Consider the following 15,344-nt stretch of genomic DNA (forward strand, 5'->3'; position numbering starts at 1 on the left):
GAGAGCCAAAAATGGGGGGATCCCCTCCAAAGCCCACGTGTCTGCCTTTATACCAATCTGGCTGCTTAACCCCACCCTCAGGTCCCAGCCACCTTCCCTTTGGTGGTGATGGGATTTGGAGTTCCCAGTGTCTTTGGCTTTGGCCTGGGGTGGGAGTGGAGTCCACAAAGCCTGTATGGAATTAGCTTTAGGACATCCTTTCCCCCCTAACAAATACAAGAAAAAGGCAGTCTAGGTTATGCCAGGACAGCGCCTCTGAAGCACATGTGACTAGAGATTATTCTCACTTTCCTTACCAGGAAGAATTGTAAGTTAATATAGAAAGATACCAAATGTTAAATGATTGTTTCCTTATGTTAAACTAACTATAAAAAATTGTACTTCTTGAGCCTCCCCTGGTGGCGCAGCGGTTGAGCGCTGGGCTGCGAGGCTGCCCTCAGCCTCTGCAGCGCCGATTCATTCCCCGGCCAACTGCGAGGGTACCACAAAAAAAAAAAAAAATGTACTTCTTATTTGTTGTTGTGAGTTCAATTATTTTCCATTAGTCCTTATGCCAGTTTCATAATCTCCCAAGGTGAAGGACTCCTCTTAGCATTGTTAGTATAATTTATGAACCCAGTGGATCCCCACCTGAATGAACAGTCAAGGTCTTCTGCTCAGAAAGGACAAGCCAGATGAAAGGAGCCTTGTTCAGAATGCGGGGTTCACAAAGGTTATTCCGGGGTGTGCCAGCCATCGATTCACCAACACAAGTGGGAGGAAAGAGGAATAAGCTGATGGTTCCTGTGAAAACCTAAATAAGTTCTGCTCCTTGAAAGGAAAGTACGACTCAGAAATGTGCTATCTTGCTGTAAGAAAGGAATCTGCTTTATTTGGATGGAAACTGAGGATGACTCCCTCTTCTGGTGGCAGTGGAGATGCTGCTGTCAGCCTTCACTCCCACTGTAAACTACCAGAAAACAGGACCAGAAGCATGAACAATGCTGCAAACATTGCACACCAGGCAGCACAAAACCATGATCCCCGAGGCAGAGGAAACCAGCAAGGTGAGACCTAAAGCTTCCTGCCTGGGGCACATTCTGGAATGTGAGGCAGAGGTGGGAAACCCAAGCAGGTCATAGTGGTCAAAGGGGAGACAGGGCAGGGAGATGCAGGCAGAGTACCAGAGGGGAGGGAGCTGTCTAGAGAAAGAGCTTCAATGATCTGCATTGAGTTTCCTCCTGAATTGTTGACTGAACACTGAGCTGAATATATATGGGATATAACTCCATGAAAACTGTACAAATGAAATGGTGAGAAAAGGAAAAGTTGCTGGAGAGATCTAAGTGTTCACACCAGGGTGGACAAATGTTTGAATTTTGATCCTCCAGAGTGGAGGTCTTTTCCAATACCCACATATTCAGTAGGGACCCCAAGGCAGTTCCCATATAGTATTAGGACTAGAAGAGACCAATTAAAGGCAGTGCTGTTTAGGAGCTTGCTCACTCTGATTTATGAGAGTCAGTTGTGCATATTTCCTCCCAACTCCACATTCAGGGACTTCACCTTGGCAGGTGGAATATACCATCCTTTGTATGGACTATTTACACAAGAAAATTGGTGTACAATGCAAATAAGGATTGTTTTGTTTTCCGCTGGAGAGTTGGTTGTAAACATGTACTAGAGCACCTGGCAATGCATGTGGGATCATAGAAAGATAGTTGGTGTTTGTCCCTGGCTCCTAGCCCAGAGCTCTTGAATCCCTTGGAATTTCCTGAGTGATAAAGGTATAGAAACATCTAGTGTTCTAATGAGGAGGCTCTTGGCAGACCCCTATCTAGCTTCACAATGGAGACTGGTCACCAGAAAAACCAAGCCTTGATTAGAAGCTTAGAACTTTTGTCCTACTCCCAGCCTCTGGGGAGGACAGTGGTAGTGGAGACTGAGTTAATCACCATGGCCAATCATTTAGTCAGGCATGCCTATTGTAGTGCGACCTCCATAAAAACACCTCAAACATTGGGGTTTAGGGAGCTTCTGGATTGGTGAACTCTAACATGTTTGGAGAGAGGCATGCATTTCTTCCATTTAACTGTTGTTTAGTTCTGTCTTTTGCAATAAGTGTATAATATTATGCAGAGTGCTTTTCTAAGTTTTATGAGCTATTATAGCAAATGATCAGACCTGAAAGGATGGGGTTGTGGGGACCCCAACTATGTAACCAAGTTGAACAGAAGTGTGGGTAACCTGGAGCCCAATACTGTGACTGACATCTGAAGTCAGGACAATCTTATGGGACTGAGTTCTGATACCTGTTGCATCTGACACTAATTTATGGATAGTTAATGTCATAATTGAATTGTAGGACACCCATTCATGTCAGAATTGGTTGGTGTCAGGAGGGAAAAAATCCTCTCAATATGATTAATCAAAGTCCACCTTAAAAAAACCTTCAAAATGACCCTAAAAATTCAAGCAGTTCTGCAAATAACAGCTTCTTAAAACAAAATTAACCTTTCTTTAAAAGAAAGATGGTATCAAAATACAATTGGTCACAAAATATCAAAATGTCCATGTCTAATAAAAAAACCACAAAATACAAAATGCTGGAAAAAATGACTGTAAGTGAAATGGAAAATATAAAAAAAAATCTAGAGCTGAAAATATAGTATCTGAAGTAGACTTTGGTGAGAAACTATAGGAGGAAATATCAGACACTATCTGAACCTTAGAGGGGGAAAATTGAAAAAAAAAAAAAAACACAACAAAACACAACACAGCAGCCACAGGAAACTATAGGACAGTATCAAGAAGCCTAATATATGTGTACTTGGTCATGAGTTGTGGGGAGGGGGAGGAGAAAAATAGTTCAAAAATACAATACTAAAAAAAATCATTTTTCTGTTAATTAATTTTTTTTTCTTAAGGTGTTGAAGTCCCCGTACTTCTCCCACCACTGTATCACCCATGAACCATCACCATATTCCCTTGTGTTCTTCCCTCCCCTGTTTTGCCCCCTCTCACCCCCCATCCTTTGTTGTATGCCTCAGTTCTAAGGTCAACTTTCTGGTTTTGATTTTTCTTGACCTTTTGCTTGATTTCTCTATCTTCCACATATAAGTGTAAGACTATCTGTTATTTATCTTTTTCCGTCTGACTAATTTCTGAAAATATTTCACTTTGATGAAAACTAGAAACCTAATTGCCTGAGGAGCTAAATGAATCTCACATAGAATAAATACACAATACACAAAGGAAAGGAAAGTAAAAATTACATCACTAGAAACCAAAAGTAGAGAGAAAATCTTAAAAGGAACCAGAAAAAAATGTGAATATTATTTGCAACAATACTTTTGAGGACTTCATCATTGGGTGATTTGTGGGGTAAACATCAAGTGTATCGCAATCACCTAGCATACACCTAGGTTATATGGCATAGCCTATTGGGACCGCCGCTGTACATGAAGTCTCTCTTTGACCAAAACGTTGTTAAACTACACATGACTGCAAAGATAAGGGTTCCATGACTTCTTATCAGAAACAATGCAAGGCCAGAGACAATGGAATGTCCTATTTAAAGTGCTTAAATTAAAAAAAAGAGACTGTCAACCACGCATACAGGCCTATCTGGCAAAAAATATTCCTCAAAGATGAAGGTACCTCAAGACTTCTTTAGAAAAGCAGAAGTTAAGAAAATGTGTCACCAGCAGATTTACATTAAAATAAATGCTAAAAGAAGTTCTTCAGACTAAGAAAAATAATACCAGATGGAAAGCCAGATATAAAAAATGAATTAAGAGATCAAAAAATGATAAATATGTGGCTATATATGAGAATTTTCTCACTTAAAAAACTCTTTAGATGTTTTTGTTTGCAGGAAAAACTTAAAAAAAAAAAAAGACCCACAATGTATTCTGAGGTTTGTAAGTAGAAATGAAATACAAGACTGTCACAAAGGGTATAATGTAGATTTCATAAATTATTTCATGAATTGCATAATATTTTGAAAGTAAACTGATGAATTTAAAATATTGTAAACTCTAAAGCAACCCTCTAAAATAAGAGCAGAGGTGTAGCTAATGGGCTTGTTTTCTAGGACTGCAATAATAAGCTATTACAAATCTTAAAACAGCAGAAGTTTGTTCTCTCACAGTTCTAAAGTCCAGATATCTGAGATCAATGTGTCATCAGGGTCAAGGTGACAGAGGTTTTAGAAAGGAACCCTCTCCTGCCTCTTTCCAGCTTCTGGTGGTTGCTAGGAACCCTAGGAACCTATGGCATCCCTTGATTAGCAGATGCTATTTTCTCTTCGTATAAGGATACCAGTCACTGGGGAGACCATCCAAGCCAGTATAAACTCAACATATTGTATCTGCAAAGATTCTATTTTTGAATAAGGGCCAAGGCTGAGGTTCCAGTGAACAACAATTTGGGGGAACACTATTCAACCCAGGGCAGTTAATAAACCAAAAGTGGAGATGATACAGAATGATAAAAATATTCAATACACATTTGATTATTAAAGAGTAGACAATCTCCCAGGTGTGAAAAACTATATTGTTTAATCTATTCAGAGTTCAATTGACTAACTACTCTTTTCATGCTTAGTTCAGGCATTTTGGTAAGTGAAGGACATGGCTGCTTAATTTACTTATTCCCATCTCCATCTTTTTCTTGCTCACAATGATCCATCTTTACCCAAGTGACTCATCAGAAGGCAATCGGATCCCATGCTCAGGGTTAAGTCAGGGTTTCTACAAGCCATCATGTTGGTCCCATTCTCCTTGCAGTCACTCAAGTACTAGTGAGCATGGGACCCAGTCCTGATCAATGAAATGTGGTGGGTGCCATTAAGGTCATTCCAGGAAAGGTTATTCTCACTCCTAAGGAGGGAGCTAAGAGAGACAATCCCTTTTCTATCTGTGAATGTTGTGTTTGAATGCTGTGTTTAGGACTGTTACTGCCATTGAGCTAGGAGCAGAATCCTAGAGGGAAAAGTTGGTGCCTGGTGAGTCAGACATGAAACTTTGAACATCTCTTTATAGGGAAAAATCACATCTTTTTTGTTTATGCTGAAGTGAATGAGGGTTTTCTGTTACCTGCTCCTGAAAGCATTCTAACCATTAAAATAGCATTCTAACTGAGCTGCACAAGGCCTGGGTAAATAAGCCAAGATTTTTATTAGTCACAGCTGTTTGAATGAGCATGCTTCCCATTCTTGGGTGATAATCATGCATTTTTTTGCCTGCTAAGAGTGAATCAACAAACTCCTACCAAAATGAAGTTGCAGATTGCCTTTCTGTAGCTGATACTGTCTTAGAGATCTGGTTTCTAATTATAATTTTCTGTATTAATTTTCTTTTTACTAGTCATATAATTCACCTGCTTTTCTATACTGGTGATTGTATCCATTGCACAGGAATGTATAAATATCTTATCAAAATATACTACATATAAATGGTTGTGTAAATGTAAGAGTAAGATGAGGATAAATCTGATATTATGATGGCCTGATGTCTTGAGAGGGAAAGTCTACTATTTAAATCTTCCCATTGTAATTTTTTAATTTCATCTTTTTGTTATGATAAAATTTTAAAATTCAGATGCCAGGGTGTTCGGGAGCAGTGCTCACAGTGATGTTTGTGTTTATGATTGCCTTGTCACTCAGTGCTCCTCCAAGTGAGTTTAATGTACATTAATAAAGTCTAACATGTTCTAATGTCATAATGATAACTGGTTCATGGCTTTTTTGATGACTATGTTGAGTTCTTTTAGTAGTTTAAGGGCAGAATGTTTCTACTGAGGTGATAGTTCATGCAGCAACATCATCGTCTTCCCCTTGGAATGAACGCATTATTTATATGTTTAAAGAAGCAGCATTCCTTTGTGTAGTAATGATGCCCGAAGGGCTGAATATTTTGAGCTCATCATACCTGTTCCCTATGACTCAGATATCTCCCCATTTTTTTCTGTTTGAACTATTAGCGAGATTTTACTTACATGACTCCACTTGGCTTATTTGTAAATACAAACGCAGGCCTTCAATATATGGTCCCCAGATAGACTTTTTATTGCATATATTCCTTTTAAAAGTGGAACTTAAGCTCAGAAATATTAACTTTTCAAGTCACATAACTACTAAACAGCAGAACTGTTATTGTAATTTTAGTTTAGGCATTTGGCTGCACTTTTAATGCATTAATGCCCGAGTTGGTATGTATACCAGTGCTGATACACCTGATAACCTTAGGTGGCAAGTAGGAAAATATTTTATTTTAATAGTTATCTGGTCAAATGTGTCTTAGAGCATATAATTAATTTATGCATCAAATCTTTGATTTCTCAGGATTTTACATAGGACAGGGTTAAAGGACAAGTACACCATTAAAGTCTTAGTCAGAACATATAAAACACAGGTTATGCTCAGGCAAGTATTTAGATGCTTCCAGATTCTAGTAACTGATTCTTCACTTCTATCACATTATTAATGCTAGAGACAATAGGTCACTTACATGGTTTCTTATAAAATGAGTTCTTGCTTCCTTTCAGCAAAATATTGAAGTCTTTCTTCCATAAACTCTCAGTTACTTGCAAAATCACAAAGACTTTTTTCTCACATATAATCTGTTACAAAAATAGGAACATTTACTTACTGATATATAAACACAGGGAGGTCTTTCCCACAAGAGAGCTCCATGAAAATTTAACACATCTATTAAAATTGTCTATCCTGTTAAGAGCAGGTCAATAAATCCTTGATTTTTTCCACAGAAAGTTGCTAATGGTAGCAACATTGTTTGTACTCATGTTCAGGAGAAAAAGCCCTCACTTGTCCATTTAAGTTGTAAGAACATCAGGCACTTCTAGAAGTTCACACTCTCAGATTGTGCGTGATTGGGATAGACTTTGCAAATATGCTTATTTCACAGGTAAATTCACACACCGAGAAAACTTAAATTTTCTTTCCAAGGCAAATTTATGAAAATATAAACATGTGCAAAAACAAGTGCATGCAATTTTCATGTGACTGGGTGGGGGAGGTACTGGTCATAGGTGGTTATAGGTTCTTTTTCTGTCCAAATTGGATTTCTGGTGCTTCCAGTGACACCATTTCCTGGGCTTGCTATGCCCATTTATTAGTTCTAGTTTCTTTTTTTCATGGAGTTTTCAGGACTTTCTACATAGATGATCATACTGTCTGAGAATTAAGTTTTGTGTGCCTCTTCTTTTTCTTACGTTGAAGCTAGGACCTCTAGTATGGTGCTGAATAGACCTGAAAGTGGACTTGTTCCCAGACTTAGGGAGTGTGATATTGTCATATATGAGAGGAAATATGTATTTGGTCTTTGCCCTGTTTCTGGAACAGAACTCCCTGGAATTTCCTAAGAGGTGAGAGCAATAAAGGTGTCTTGTATTATGCGAATGAAGTTTGGACCACACCTAAGGATGGGGGCTGGTTGCCAGGAGAACCAACTGAGACATTAGAAGCTTGAAACCTCAGGCCACCCCCTCACCTCTGGGAGGGGAAAGGGGCTGGAGGTTGAATCAATGACCAGTCATGCCTATGTAATGAAACCTTGGAAAAACCCTGACGGCCCGAGCTGAGGGAGATTCCTGGGTGGTGGTTTGGGGAGAACAGAACCCAGAGCATGGAAGCTCTAAGCTCTTTCCCCATATCGTGGCCTATGCTTTTCCCCCATTGGGCTGTTGTTGCGTTATGTCCTTTTACAATAAATTGATGATCTAGCAATTTAATTTTTTCTCTGAGTTCTGTGGGCTGCTCTTGGGAATTAACCAACCCCAAGGAGAGGGTCATGAGAATCTCCGGTTTACAGCCATATGTTCAGAAGCATAGGTGACAACCTGGACTTGCAAGTAGCATCTCAATTGGGGGGTGGTCTTGTAGGACTGAGCTCCTAAGCTGTGAGGTATAATGCTGTCTTCAGGTAGCATGCCAGAATTGAGTAGAATTGTAGAATGCTCTGTTGGTATCTGAGAATCACATGGTGAGGTGGGGGGGAGAACCCACACATTAGAACTGGTGATCAGAACCGTCTATGGAGGAAAACATTCAGACTTTCACCATAAGAATAATGTGAGCCGAAGTTTGCAATAGACTTCCCTTTTTTTAAAAAAAAGATTTATTCATTTATTTATACAAGCACTGGGTACAGTCAGAAACGCTGGAGGGCGAGAGAATTCACCAGAGCCAGAGCGGGGAACAGTACAGCAGACCAACGAAATACACTGCTGAGGGGAGCAGCAGGTGTGGCAGGAGAGGTCTGTGCACCATGTGGGATCCTTGCCCATGGCTAGGGATTGAACCGGTGCTGAAGAGGCTGTGGGCAGCTTCGCAGCCCAGCACTCAACCTCTGCGCCACCAGGGGAGGCCCTAGACTTCCCTTTTAAATAATACCTATTTTAATTCTCCTATTAAGCTGAGTGTTTGTATAATTATCTTCCTGTACAGATGACAATTCTGGGCTTGAAGAAACGATATAAATTACCCACAATCTTGCAGCCTGCAAGGGGCATTTGAAACACCAATGCTAGCACTGGGTCAGCTGTGCCCAGGACAGTTGACATGCCATTCGTCAAGTACCTGGTGCTTACTCAATTTATCAGTAAATCACCCCTTTAGTAAATACTTACTGGCTTTACATGGTGTGTTATGCTCTGAAAGGGCAAAGCACTGAACAAAAGTCATTTATTTGTATTAAAATGGTTTTAAAATTAAGATGAGGGGCGCAAGGGTTAAAGTCTCAGTGCTATGAAGCTATCACCAGCCACTGTGGCACGAGTTCCATCCCAGGACAGGGAACTACCCACATGGCACAGCAGACCTCTTCTGTCTCGCCTGCTGCTCCTCATAGCAGTGTATTTCAGAAGATCCACCTGTTCTGCTCCCCACTCTGTCTTCGGTGAATCCTCTTACCGCCCCTACCCCACACCTCTGGCCTACACCCCAGTTCTTGCATGCATGCATAAATAAAAATAAATATTTAATAAAAAAATAAAATTAGGATGATACCTCTGTAAGGTTTATGAGAACTTCTCTATAGATAACCAAGAATGATAAAAGGACCTCACCTTACTGTTGGAAAGTACTGTTTAGTCAAGATGGCATCCCAGTACACATCAAAGAAATGTTGAATCTTAGTCCTTAGGAGCAAAGATTTGTGTCTCCAGAGAGAACTGGTGATAACTTTTCTTTAATGGCTTTATTTATTTGTATTGAAGAGCACACTGATTTCACTTTAAATATAGGTTGTACTTGGGGAACAAGTCACACCACTGGGTCACACCACTGTCTTCTTAAAGAAGAAGACACACCAGAAAGTGTCCTTTCTGATTTTATTGGGAGTTACTTTATTCATATTTTAGGCATTTTACATGAGGAAATTTTAATTTTAGGTTTAGTGTTTTTAATCTTTGTACATACAGATCTTCTAATTCATTCATTCTAAATTGGGGATGATTTGCAAAGTGGAAATCAGCTTGTCGTTCTTGTGCTGATTATGAATAAATATGAAGAGGAAGGTGAAGGTTGGGAGACAGTCACGGAATTTTAGGACTGAAAGGGACATGTTCCCAAGCACTTTACAGATGAGAATTCAGAGAAAACGCTTTCATGTATTTAAGATTATGTAACTACTGTCCATGGGGCAAAGCTGGGGCTCAAAGTTGGGTCTCTGTCACCAGGTCCACATTGTTTCCCTTTCTAGAAGCTGGCAAGCATGAGACAGTGGCTTGGAGAGTTTACTTTTAAGGTCTGTTTCCACTCAGAGAGTCTTTTATTATGTATTCCACTCCATGTAGCATTTTGTAATTGCCCCAAAAACTAAACTTCGGAGTTTTTCATACTAGTTTCCTGAATAAAGAAACATTTCAAATTAAAAATAATAGTTTTTTTTTTTTAAAGTCAGTCTTAGGCTGGTTTAATGAGAATCTCTATCACTTAGAAGAAAAATAATCAGAATTCACATGCATGCTTTATTTATTTTTATTGTTTCAGGACAAAAGTAATTTTTTTCCTTTGTTTATTTGTTTATCTTATTGCATCATTGTTCATTTTTGGACAGTATTTGATTTCTCTCCTCAGGTGTAGTCCCTGCAGTTCTTCACCACCATCATATGCATGTTTCATTTATTTATTTATTTATTTTTAAAGATTTATTCATTCATGCATACAAGAATGGGGTACAGGCCAGATGCATGGGAGGGTAAGAGGATTCACCAGAGACAAAGTGGGGAGCAGAACAGGCAGACTGACTGAAATACACTGCTGAAGGGAGCAGCAGGTGAGACAGGAGCGGTCTGCAGCGCCATGTGGGATTCTTTCTGGCCGGCTGGGATCGAACCCGCGCTGCAGAGGCAGCTTCACAGTGCAGCACTCAACTGCCTGCGCCACCAGGGGAGGCCCATAAATGTGTTAAATAAAAGCCTTTGTGTAGTGGTGTGTGTATGGAAGGCTAGTGGGTTTTCCTCTATCACCTGTTATGGGACGGACCCTATTCCCAACCCCCATGCCGGGATCTTGGCCTCCTGCAACCCCCACATCTGCACCCAGGAGAGCACCACCCTGACATTTAGTTCTTCTCAAGACACAAAATCAACCCGAAAAATAATAAAGATAGATCACTGCTTTGCAATATAAATTGTGCACTGCCCCTAAAATGAAATAGATTTATTCAATTTTTCCATGTTCTATGTTAAGCTTATATCAAGCAACAGAGTGTTTTCCTTTTAGGAAGATTTTACTTTTTCCTGCATGGTGATAGAAATCATGTTTATTTCTGTCAACTCTAGCAATCTATGGCTTCTTAGCCCAAAGCTGTTTTCAACTCAGTCCCTAGTACCTATTTGTGGATTAAAAGCACAGATTTTTAGTCTTGTCTCAGAACCACTTTTCTAGTTGGGAGCCCTGGACCTTTGTGTTTTACTACACTCTCCCCTGACTCCTATTTCACACCTCAATCCACAGCTCTGATTGTCCTGCCTGAAAACAACCCACTACTCAAGTGGACAGCCCTGCACTTGCTGCCTGGCAGGAGGCTTAGAGAGGAATGAGTTAGTGTCCCCACATCTCTCAGGCCTGGTCCATAGGAACACTGGGGAAACGTTTGAGCAGTTGTGTAGTTCGAGAGCGAGCTATGAAACAAAATCCACATAGCACAAGATAAGCATCCAAACAGTGTAATGGAATAGATCACAGAACATATTTTGCTTCCATAGTCTATGCCAGTGGCTAGTGGAGAAAAGGCTACAGTTTCTATACGTCTCCCCACCAACAATATGTTGGAAACACATACATAGTGAACACTAGGTTCCTTCCAGCTCTCAGGTAGAAATGAAGCCCACAACTTGGTGTCACCTCCTGTTAGTGCTTCTCTGGAAATTCCAGACTCCCTTGGCCTCTTCCACCTGTGGCTCTTCCCTCTCAGTCACCCTTAGCTCATCCCTTCCCCCGCCTCCCTGCCACATCTCTGCAGCATTTCACATTTCTCTTTCCCAAACCTCTGTTCCAGGGAACCCAGGCTTCTGTCCCCCACTTTCCAGTCAGGTGGTCTGTCTTTTTGCCAGCTTGGGTGTCAGTGTCCTCTGTTCCTGGTGCTCTGTGTTCCTCCAGTCCCTTGAGGCAAGGACAGCCTGTGGCTCCTGGGACCACAAGGTAGGGAACAGCACATCCAGCCAAGAGTCAACTCTTCTTCCTTTCTCTATTTCTTCTCTGCTCACAAATTTCAAGTGCAGATTCTGGAGAGACTGTCGGGGGCAAGCATTTGGCATGACCCTGTGGGCTCCTGGGTCCTCACAAGGGGCAGGTCTGGGTCTGGCCTATGCTTTTGAAAGCCTCAAGGACAGCTTGTGTTTCAAACATGTTTTGATATGCTTCAACATGTTTCATGATCTTTAAAATAAATCGGTGTATTCAAGGACTTCTATAAATTTGGGGTGCATCATTTTTCAGACTGCCTCTTAATCTCCTGGTTCTGCACTACTCAGTTCCGCCCCTTGAGGGCACCAGAGGCTGCTTCGCTAGACAGAGGGCTGGGACAAAGCCCAGAGGGAAGCTGGCTGGGTTCTGGGAATGCAGGTAGCGGTCACCTCTGTTACAGACAGAGCAGTGTTTGGCCTGCCAGGGACACTACCACTGGTGCAGTGCTGCAGAGTTCTCATGGCAAGTGGATCATAACCAGGTTACAGGCTGGTGACCAAAGTCTGAGTTCTAGCTCCAGCTCTGCTCTCAGATAGTTGTGTGGCCTTTCAAAAGTCATTTAATTTCTCTGGGCTTTAGTTTTTTTCCTGTGAAAAGGAAGCAGCTGACCTCAAAGGAAATTTCCAGCTTTAGCACTTTAAATTGCTCTAGATAATAAGGGAAAATGGGAAATGATAGAGCAGCATAGGTTCTTGTTTCTTGGAGTCTTTGCACATGACGCTGTCCTGTGCTCAGCCCTCAGCATGACCAGCAGCAAATATGAAAGATGAAATGGAATGGGAGTAATCTCAGGTATGAATGATGATGTAAGAAAATGATGCTCAGGAGATAAACCAAGCGTGGAAGTCTCATAAGAGTTCCCCAAACCAGGATCCTAGCCAGCACAAGCTGCAGTATGTGGAGGAAGACTGGATAACCTTTCAAAAGGTTAGCTGTGCATGAAATAACAGCTGTGAAGTCTAATCTAACCCAGATCTAGCAGAGGTGTTAGGAGCACTCACCAGCCCTGCTGAAATGTGGGCGATTATCTCAATACTATTCTGAACACAGTTGAGTTTTCCTTGATCGTTCATTTCCACGCCCGAGTTGTGCATGATATTTTGGATCTCACCAAAAATTGGGATAGGGGGATGCAATGCATGTATGTGGTCTTGCTCCTGAATAAATGAATGAGTGAGTCAGTGGATAAAAGAAAGACTGAGCTCTGAATGGGAGAGGCTTGCCTGTGAGGACAGGAAAGGGGATTCTGAATCGGGAACAGCTCTTTGAGTTAGTCTTAGATCCTGAGCAAAGAGAACAAGGTGGCCAGTCAATGGGGTGCAGTCCACTGTCCCAAGTGTGCTTGTGTTCCAGTTAAGCTCAGACTCTGGGCTGTTGCAAAAAGACCATGTGGGGAGTAGGATAAGGACTTGCTGGTTGTAAATGCCAGAGGAAGAGGTAGAGGCAGCATGAGATGTTCTGAGTGCTGGGGAAAACTCATGAGCACGCTATTGGGGGCAACAATTCACCTAGTGTCTTGAAGAGGTGTCATGAGGGATGTGGGGCAGCAAAACAAGATAGGAGTCTGGGGAAGAAGATTGCATAGAGAGAAATGACAAGGCAGTACAATCCCTGGATGCCTTTCTGGAGGCCAGTGCTCTCTCAATTTAGAGCTCAATCTCTCCTGAGGGGCCCCATAAGAGGCCTACTGTCTGCCTTCCATTTTGGCTTTGCAGATGTGCTGCTTTCCAGAGAGTACTTTCCATTAAGGGAGCTGCAGGCAGACAGGTTTATGGGGTGGGGTAGGGGGGTAGGGAGTCAAGGACTAAAAGGAAGGCATGCACAGAGGTGTGGGGCAGGTGTGGAGGGCTGGTTTTCTTCACTAGCTTTGTAAATTATGCCGATGTGACCTTCAGGAGACTCTATCTCCCTGAGCCTCGGTTTCCTCACCTGCGTAGTGGAAACTCTACTTGCACCCCTCAGAAGGCTCTCATAAGGATTAGGTGAAATCATGCAAGCAAAAGAACTTTGCAAATTCTAAAGCATCATATAAAAATTTTATGAGGAAAGGCAAGTGTTTGCAGACCTGGAGTGACATGATTAATACTGTTCTTGGTGGTTTTTGGAGACCCCTGCAGCCTTGCCAGAACTACTTCTATCAGTGACTAAGAGGCAAGTAAATTATGCTTTTCAGTGGGCTCAGGAGAACTCTGAATCCTTGCCTTACCTTCTCCTCCCAGCCAGTCTGTAGAAATCACCTTTCGGGTAGAGAACCTGAGAAGGCTTGCAAATTTTTATCTAGTCTCTATACAGGAGACCAACTTCTATTTTGCCATGTAACCTACAACTTAGATACCCAGCAGTGGTGACTAGGACACTTTACTGCTTTGCACCTTACTAATTCATGAATAACTGCCTGGTGGCCAAAACTCCCACATACGGAGGGTATAGACCCAGGCAATACAGACATGCCGGGATTGGGCACAAGAACAAGAGGAGAAATCCTGGGGGGTCAGACGATGTAGCATTTTCCCAAAACACATCTCCAAAAATGCTGGCTAGAACCTTTTGGCTCAGTGTACTGCTAATGCAACATGATGTGTAATCTGATGATAGCAATATTAATTGCGAATTAACAAGGTGCCTGAAACTGTAAGTACTTTATTTGCATGATCTCATTGTTGTAAAACTTTCATTTTTTCTTACTGTGGCAAAATACACATAAGATAGAATTTATCATCTTTATTATTTTTAATGTGTTATTTAATGACATTAAATACACTCATAGTGTTCAACCATTTACCACTATCCACCTCCAGAAATTTTTTATCATCCTAGAGACTCTTGACCTACTAAATTCTAATTCCCCAAACCCCCTCCTTTCAGCCCCTGGCAATCTTATTCTGGTTTCTATCTCTATGAATTTGCCTATTCTAGGTAGCTCATGTAGGCCGAATCATAGAATATTTGTGTTTTTGCGACTGACTTACTTTACTTAGCATGGTTTCTTCCATTTTATATGTAGTGTGTGTCAGAATTTCATTCCTTTTGAAGGCTGAATAATATTCCATCGTATGTATATATCACATTTTGTTATTCATTCTCTATTGATGAACATTTGAGTTGTTTGACTTTCTAGTTCTTGTGCATTATACAGTCTAAAAGTTTTTAAGTGGGAAATTCCAAACATATACAAAAGTAGACAAAAAATAATGAACCCTCAAGTAGATCAATTATTGATTCATGGTCAATCTTTTACCTATATCCCCACTGAATTCTCCCAACCCATAGTATGTTAATTATTGTTTGGACCATCATAATGCCATTATTGTTTCTCTCTTACAGAGGGTAAACAGAGGCACAGAGAGGTTAATTATCTTAGCAAGATTTCAGAGTCAGCTTTGGACAAAGCAGCACATTCAGAGGAGTTTGCCTCTGGAACCTCTTCCTATACTATCCCCACACTTGGATGCTGTGGAATTTGGGACATGCTCGAGTCTAAAGTCTTAGTTCTTAACTACTTAACTCTAAGTAGAGTCTCTAGAGAGTAGGGATTAAGTGAGATAAGGTCAGTGCCAGGGCCCAGGACCATTAAGCGTGTGGCAAATCAGTATTTGTGCTATCCCCACTCTTCTGGGAGGAGACAGGGCCACCTCAGCCCCACTGAAGA

General features: G+C 41.2%; 1 protein-coding gene across 1 annotated transcript in view; it reads left to right on the top strand.

The window, feature by feature from the left end:
* Positions 1-852: 852 nt before the first annotated feature.
* LOC119241340 (uncharacterized protein C1orf226 homolog) overlaps positions 853-15,344 on the top strand; it is a 270,987-nt gene continuing 256,495 nt past the window's right edge. Inside the window, exon 1 of the mRNA XM_054693513.1 lies at positions 853-1,046. Coding sequence (XP_054549488.1) covers positions 981-1,046 — 66 coding nt within the window. The 5' untranslated portion in view covers positions 853-980. The remainder of the gene's footprint in view (positions 1,047-15,344) is intronic.

The sequence above is a fragment of the Talpa occidentalis genome, unplaced genomic scaffold (genome assembly GCF_014898055.3).
Source record: "Talpa occidentalis isolate TD23 unplaced genomic scaffold, MPIMG_talOcc4v2.1 talOcc4.12, whole genome shotgun sequence".
NCBI lineage: Eukaryota > Metazoa > Chordata > Mammalia > Eulipotyphla > Talpidae > Talpa > Talpa occidentalis.